Source organism: Sander lucioperca, chromosome 17 (assembly GCF_008315115.2).
Source record: "Sander lucioperca isolate FBNREF2018 chromosome 17, SLUC_FBN_1.2, whole genome shotgun sequence".
In the NCBI taxonomy this organism is placed as follows: domain Eukaryota; kingdom Metazoa; phylum Chordata; class Actinopteri; order Perciformes; family Percidae; genus Sander; species Sander lucioperca.
The window spans coordinates 24,698,173-24,706,073 of record NC_050189.1 but is presented as its reverse complement, the minus strand read 5'-3'; the positions used below and the strand labels follow the sequence as shown (position 1 = coordinate 24,706,073).

At 39.1% G+C, this 7,901-nt stretch overlaps 1 protein-coding gene across 2 annotated transcripts; it reads left to right on the top strand.

The window, feature by feature from the left end:
* Positions 1-1,620: 1,620 nt before the first annotated feature.
* Positions 1,621-7,833, top strand: lgi2a (leucine-rich repeat LGI family, member 2a). Of its 2 annotated transcripts, XR_004895461.1 has the most exons (9): positions 1,731-1,990; positions 2,213-2,284; positions 3,338-3,409; positions 4,171-4,242; positions 4,545-4,616; positions 4,813-4,982; positions 5,181-5,345; positions 5,445-6,381; positions 6,425-7,833. XR_004895461.1 is itself a non-coding variant. In XM_031284982.2 (8 exons), exons 1-8 carry the CDS (start codon positions 1,731-1,733, stop codon positions 6,260-6,262), a joined length of 1,701 nt encoding a protein of 566 aa, XP_031140842.1. In that variant the 5' UTR covers positions 1,621-1,730; the 3' UTR covers positions 6,263-7,833. The 2 variants fall into 2 exon arrangements, 1 of the variants encoding a protein (XP_031140842.1); XM_031284982.2 differs by having other exon boundaries at positions 1,621-1,990; positions 5,445-7,833.
* Positions 7,834-7,901: the final 68 nt, after the last annotated feature.

Below are 7,901 nucleotides of genomic sequence, written 5' to 3'. Positions count from 1 at the left end.
GACAACCTACTGCTGCCATCAAGGCAACAACATTGGCTTTCTCAGTTAAGAAGTGTTATTCTCCCTCTGGCTTTGCCAGATTCCTAAATATTCAAGAGGAAAGCAGATTATGTGAACTGTGGGATTTGGCAAAAGTTTGTCATGGAATGGTCATGGTTCGTACATTTTCTTTTCTTTTCGTACATTTTTTAGATCAACATGCTATGTTGATCTAAGAATGTCAATTTTTCATGAAATTGGTGGACCAAGCCCTGAAATATTCTGCCTTATCATCAAAAACTGTAATGATTGTGGGCGCCCAGATAGCTCAGTTGGTAGAGCGGGTGCCCATAGATAGAGGTTTACTCCTAGATGCAGCAGGCCCGGGTTCGACTCCGACCTGCGGCCCTTTGCTGCACGTCATTCCCCCCTCTCTCTCCCCTTTCATGTCTTCAGCTGTCCTGTCAATAAAGGCCTTAAAATGCCTAAAAAATAATCTTTAAAAAAAACAAACTGTAATGATTGTTTAATTTTGATGTGTGTTTGACTCAAAAGTCTGGAAAAGAAGGCAACATGAGGTATTTTGTATTAGTCATTAGTTTTTATTCTTTTTTCTCTCCACTATTATACATTTTGTCAGTGATCTATGAATGTAGTTGTAGGTAGACAATGTGTGACGATTTGATTGTGGTAATTACTCAAATTTGTTTTCTTTAAAAAAAAAAAAGTGGTATTATAATTATATAATATAAAAGTGTATATGCTGCATTTTGGATCTGGCTTACAAAAATTTGATATGTCTTGCAAGCCCATGGGGGATGAGCATTCATGTGCATGGCACTGTTTAAAACGTATTCATGCATTTAAATGCAAATAGTAGGCTAAAACTATTGCACACATTGCTTAAGATAATGTATTATTGTTTTGTTTATGAGTAAAAGTGAAGGATGTTTACTTTAATCTTTCACTTAAGTCCAAAATCCCACTTCTCGCTGTCTGGCCCCCTATGCTGATGCAGGTGTCTCTACATATACTGCTGTGTACTGTAGTGTATATATAGTGTATAATGTGACTGCATATGCATGCAGCCACTTGTATTTCGTGTAAAAGCCCTCCAGCTGAGCAGAGGCGCTGTCCATGGTGCTGCAGTTCTGCGCCTCTGAGAGCCTCTGTATGGAGGAGGGGGACTGTACAGCTTATTGTATGTAAATCTTCCCTTGGTAACAATATATCACTTTCATGGCGTCTCAGTCAAACGGTTTTATAGAGTCTTTCATATGATACCTTTTGATTATTAATGTTTTTAAGAAACCCATATTGTAAAAAAAAAAAAAAAAAAAAAACCTGCCATAAATAACCGAGATAGGCTATGTGTCAACATATGTCCAAACTGGCAACAAAATGTACATGTGTAAATAAATGACGTCATTCGAAATTTATTTTTGGAAGTCTATAAATGAATGACTGACAAACGCAGTATATATTCTAATATAATGTAACAATATTTCTATAAATGCCATCCAAATCACAAATAAACATGTTTGAAGGGCTTCGTTTCAAAGCAACGTATGTGAGACTTTAGGCTTACCAGATCATCTTTGGCAGCCAGAAGCAGCCTAATAATTGCTTATTTTTTTCGATGTGTTTAACCAACAGTTATCTGACTGGAGCTCTGACTTAATAAATAATGAAAGTGGACGGAGGGGAGCTGCAGCTGATTTGCTGATGTCAGGGAGCCAGTGCAGCATTTCATGGTGCAGGGTGTAAACGCGCGGTGCCATCTGCCTCGCTCGGTGCTCTCCGCAAACCTCACACATGCAAGCCCGGCAAGAAAGATGCTGCCAACTCTCAAGATTTGGACATTTTCTTTGTCGCTTTGTTTCCTGATTCAACCGGGTCATATGAAGAAGGGTTTCCGATGTCCTTCAACATGCAGCTGCTCCAGAGAGTCCATCATTTGCGTCGGGTCCTCCAATGTCCCAAGGATTAGCCCCAACGACATCAATTCTTTGTAAGTAGCTCTATGATGTTTTCACTAAACAGAATATGCATCAATAGGCATGTTAAGTTCCATTCCAGTTGCCCCTTGCTGTATTTTGTATAATGTAGCCTACTCCATCTTAATAAGAACTGATGTTGAAAGGCAATGCAGTCCTTTCTCTGATTGATCACTTTTCAGCATCGGATTTGCTTTGATGGCTTTATGTTGATCGTTTCTGCTTCTTCCTTTCAGGAGTATCGTCAATGGGACTTTCTCCGAGGTCAAAGAGGCAATGTTTGCTCACATGCCATCCCTCCAGCTACTGTAAGAGCACTTAAACTGCGTATCATTCCTCTGTGTTGTAAGGTTTTACTCTAGGAGTTGCCTTTACCTTGTAGAAAAAGCTCAGTTTAGGGCAAACCTATGCAGACAGATTGATTTCAAAACAAATTGGGGACTTTCGAAACTTAGACATGTTTTTAATGTGGGTGTTCAACATGACAGAGGCATCAGGCTGTGCAGTCCAAAGCTGCAATATATGCAACCAAACCCTCATTACACAGGACAAATACAATAGCCTATAATCTTGGCGAATATTAGCATGAGTTTATTAAGACCTTCATGCTGTTGAAGCACACATACAGTTTGTCCAGTACTGTGGCTAACTTTTTGTTGTGCTTTGTGTTGTCATGCTTTACGTCTGTTTGGTGCATGTTAAAGCAATTAGCATGAAGGTTTTAAAGGGATGGACACATAGGAAGTTTTCAGTGTGGTCCTTTGCTACATTGTACCTACCAGAGGCCATCAATCTACTTTGTTACCCCACTAGTGATAGCTGGGATGCCAGCAGAAGCAAAGGCGTGGCAGATATAGAGCCAAAGTCATAACACACATGATGATGTACAGCTAGATACAGGTTGTGGTGGGAGTGCAGCTGCTTACACAGCTCAGTATTTACTCTTTTCTTTATCATTCCCCTTAAAAATGACAAGATGATTGTCTTTTGTGTGTGTTACATCTTGATATAGGATATATCTGTACTATAATTATCTGTGGTTACTCCTTTGTGTGACAGGGGACACTGTTTTCGCTTATAGATTGTTTGGTAAGATGTGTTTTGTCTTGACATTTTCCAATACCACAGTGTACTGAAATGGCAATAGAGGCCATATACTTTAGTGATATACTTACTTTCCCACTCTTGATTTCACACGTGTTATCATTAGGAATTGGGCTGAGAGCATTTGGCTCTATTTTGATCACTAAATGCGAAATCACAATCTAAGAAATGTCATTTGTTTTTCAGACCGAGGCATAAAGCGACACATTGTGTTGGCAGCCAGCATCTGTAAATGTGTATTTTATAATTCATTACAGGCTTTTGAATTCCAATTCTCTTACAACTGTAAGGGATGATGCATTCTCAGGCCTTCCACATCTGGAGTATCTGTAAGTTCTTTCTTCTTAAAAAAAAAAAATGCACATCCAGTAATTTAGTGTAATAACCAACCATGTTGGCTACACAACATGTGTACAACAATAATTGAATCAGTTGAACTGGATTGAACAGCACACTTTGATTTCACATATTAATAGTGTTGTTATGGGCATGAGGTTATGTGGCTGGATTTTGGTCTTTCAGAAAGTGAATGAGGCAGGAAAGTATTGATTGTACGCCCTCTAGTGGTTCAAAGAATCTTCACTAATTTGCTCACAACTAATTTCTAAAACAAATAAAATATTTATTAGAAATCTGTATCAGTATTATTTCTGGCATTACAGTTATTTGGGAAATACTGTATTTTATTTTCATAATAATCCTCAAGCCCCTTACAATAATTTTAATGAAAAAAGATGTAATCTATCTATCACTAGAGTAAGAGTACATGCACAAATCCTGACCAAAGCCGCTGACATCAGCAAATATAGATATGTAGTATTGGTACAAAAAAAATGGCAGCATCAGTTTTTTGCAAAACCTTTACAAAATGAATTGTACAAAAGATCATTTTTGTCTAAACCTGCACAAAATTCACCAGAATTAGTTTCAAATTCATCAAAGTCCAAATGATTCTTTCTGAGATTGAAATGCCACAGAAATGAGCAAGTGACCCATTGCCAGAAACAGGTGCTGATTGTGTTCATAGTATGTGTACAGCTACAATTCTTTCCCCACTAAGTCTAACATGCTTTCCTGTGATCTCCCTCAGGTTCATTGAGAGTAATAAGATGGAGACTGCAGCGAAATATGCCTTCAGAGGACTCAGGGACTTGACTCACTTGTATGTTCCAACCTTTAAAATCATTCCCAAACATTGTTAAAGTCTTTGTAATATATATGTGCTGAAAGTAAGCGATTGTGAACCATTGTGAGTTATGCTAAATAGTTCACTGTGTAATTAGGATTAACGGTAACACTGTCAAACATTAATGGAGATAAGAATACTAAGTATTTTATGTCAGAGTTGTCCAGACATTTAAATATTACTTTGACTTCTGCACAGTATACGTGAATCATGTTTTTCCATTTACTTGCAATTGAATTATGACATTTTCTATATTAATTCATTGCTGTTGTTTCCAGGTCTTTGGCAAACAACAACATTAAAGCCTTGCCCAGGGACGTCTTTAATGACTTGGACTCACTGATAGAGCTGTAAGTTTGACACTCGGTTACAAGTGTTGGGAAAATAGTGCAGTGTCCTCTGTTTTCTTCTTCATGAACTGCGTCAAGAATTTATCCTGGGTCCTATGATTATCTTTTTCCTCTTCGTTTTCTTCTTCTTCTACTATGCCTTCTAGCTTTTCTACTTTGTTTCTCTGCAATGACATGCGGTACTCCTCTTCTGCAGGGATCTGCGAGGCAATGCCTTTGAGTGTGACTGCCGTGCCAAGTGGCTGATGACGTGGCTGAAGAACACTAATGCCACAGTGTCGGATGTCGTGTGTGCTGGACCAGAGGACATGAAGGACAAGCGCCTCAATGATATGAACAGCCTGCACAACGAATGCATCTCAACGGGTGAGAAACACCTGAGCCAGCTGGCCTTGTCTCTATTCTAACTGGCATCAGTATCAGGCAACCCAACCGGGTCATATGAAGAAGTGTATTGAAAAGGCAAAAATGTAGTTTTCTTAGTTTATCTTTTTAATGTGGCTTTCCTGTTAGAATGTTGTTCTTTGTGGAAATTTTCAATTCTGAATGTACCTTTTTCCACAGATTTCGTCCTACATCAGTCTGTGGAATCAGAGTCTCTGTCAGTTGACACATTCAGCTATAAGAATGATGTCTATGTGACTATTGCTGCTCCCAGCGCAGAGAGCTGTATGGTTTTCCAATGGGACCACATAGAAATGAACTTCAGGACTTATGATAACATAACAGGTCCGTACCTGTACTAATGGCATAACAAATGGTTTCAGAATTCCCTGGTTGTATTTTACACGTGATTGGCTTGTATATTTCCTTTTCCATGCCTTCCAGGTCAGTCCATTGTCGGGTGCAAGTCAGTTGTCATCCAGGACCAGGTGTTTGTCATCGTGGCTCAGCTCTTTGGTGGCTCCCACATCTACAAGTTTGATGAGGACCAAAGCAGGTTCAGCAAGTTCCAGGACATTGAGGTGTCCAAGATCTCCAAGCCCAATGACATTGAGGCATTTCAGGTCGGCTCTGACTGGTTCTTTGTGATTGCTGACAGCTCGAAAGCTGGCCTGTCCACCCTCTACAAGTGGAACGATAAGGGCTTTTATTCATACCAGTCGCTGCATGAGTGGTACCGTGACACAGATGCAGAGTTCCTGGACTTGGATGGGAAGGCCCATCTTATCTTGGCAAGTCGCTCACAGGTGCCTGTGATCTACCAGTGGAGCCGAAGCAACCAGAAGTTTGTCCTGCAGGGCGAGATCCCTAACATGGAGGACGTTGTAGCTGTAAAGCACTTCCGGATCAAGGAGGAACTCTACCTGGCTATGACGCGCTATATTGGTGACTCCAAAATTCTACGTTGGGGTGCCAAACAGTTTGCCGAGATCCAGGCCTTGCCCTCGCGAGGCTCCATGATTCTCCAGCCGTTCTATTTCAAAGAACGTAACTACCTGGCCCTGGGAAGTGATTACACTTTCTCACAGATCTACGTGTGGGATGATGAGAACAAACTATTTGACCGTTTCAAGGAGGTGTACATCCAGGCGCCGCGCTCCTTCACAGTGGTTTCCACTGACCGCAGGGACTTCATCTTCACCTCTAGCTTTAAAGGAAACACACAAATCTTTGAGCACATCATCATTGACTTGAGCTTGTGAGGGGCATTGCTTTATTGTCCCTCCAGTAATCGAACGTCTTCCACTAAAAAGACACATTTCTGTAGGGAAATGAAAGGAACAGAACAGACTAAAAGAACTGTTAAATATCAATTCCTCCATACGTTTCTGTCACAAATAAGAGCTGGGTCGAGTGGTGTTTGGAATCCTTTTTAGTTTTTAAGGTTTCTTGACTATTTCTCAATGGCCTTGTTCTATTACCTGTTCTCTCTCGGCCTTTCAAAGACCCTACCATTTCACAGAGACTGAGAGGGGGAGTCAAGAGCGTGGACAATTGTACAAAGAGGCTGGTATTCTCCTAAAAATCCAGCTGGCATTCCTGAGGGCAGAAAGATTTGAAATGTAATTTAAACTATTTAGAGATTTTTGTTTAATATCCCCTGCACTAATGGTTTTATATCCAAAAAATATACAACAGGACCTAAGAGAAAAATCATATTAGTAATTTTGTTTTGTTGTCATTTAAGGAATGTAACAGGTGTGGTTGCTCATCTATGAGCCACTTCCCTATTGTCCTCATACCGTGTGGTAATGTACAGTTTGTTGCCTTATCAGCTCTGGGGTTCTGTGTTCTGATGGGGCCACAGTGCCTCCCTCTAGCCGGGATAAAGTATCACAGCCCTTTGCTTTTTCCATGCAGGGAATGTCTTGAAAGCACAAACCTTCAATTATTGTAGTTGAGACCCCAGCCCTAGAGTGTAGTCGTTAAGTGGAAAATGTTATTGTAGGTGCTATAGATTATATTGCGTACAATAAAAAATGAAGAAGTGGTTTGTTGTTTTAGGAGGAGAAATATTCAGGACTGGATATAGCTAATGCCTTTTTAGACAAACATGTGAATGGAATAACCTTTTAGTCCAGAGAACTATAGGTGGCGAAGCAGATAGAAGCTCTTTATCTCCATTTAGTGTTTAGGTGATGTCAGGGAAATTAAACCTACTAACAAGTTTGACAAATTAACCACAGTTGTTAGATTACTGACATAATGTAGCTTTTTTTTTGAGAATATAACTATTAAAAAAAGGCTCCTCACTGCAGAAGTCAGTGAACTCAAATATACATTTGATAAAAGGACATCATTTTTTTGTCCAGAAATGAAGGAAAGAAAATGTTCATGTAAATATATTCATCCAAGTTGAGAGGCTTTTCCCCTCTGTCATTCTGTCCTTACTAATACTAAATGTTGACTTACAAGCTACAAAACTGTACATAAAACATGGACTGCAATGCCACTACCTGTTTGTCACACGAAAACCTGAACGATCTTTGCACCTACTTTAAAAAAATAAAACGTTAACTGCAGCTTGCAAGAGCATGACATTCAAAAAAGGGTGTTTGCCAAATTCTTTTTAAATAAACCTAAACTCAGAAGTCTAAAAGTGCTTCTGCTCATTACCTGAATGTTATTGCAATTTAAAAAAACAAAAACAAATAATGGTTTATGAGCTTTACAACATGCAGATTCTTTTGTATGATTTTGTTTTAAGCATATTGAATGTTAAAATATATTGTAAATTTAATCATTTGAGTATCAAAATAAATGTGTAAAAGTATGATTGTTTTATTGTTCATTTATCATTAGGATAAAATGTGAAGTTTCTTTTATTGGCTTTTAAAGTCT

Bases quoted from the DNA above. Each gene is read 5' to 3' on its own strand.
- lgi2a (XM_031284982.2), top strand. From the start codon at position 1,731: ATGGTGCAGGGTGTAAACGCGCGGTGCCATCTGCCTCGCTCGGTGCTC. The intron at 1,991-2,212 runs GTAAGTAGCTCT...TCTTCCTTTCAG, and splicing joins CCCAACGACATCAATTCTTT to GAGTATCGTCAATGGGACTT. The intron at 3,410-4,170 runs GTAAGTTCTTTC...GATCTCCCTCAG, and splicing joins CTTCCACATCTGGAGTATCT to GTTCATTGAGAGTAATAAGA.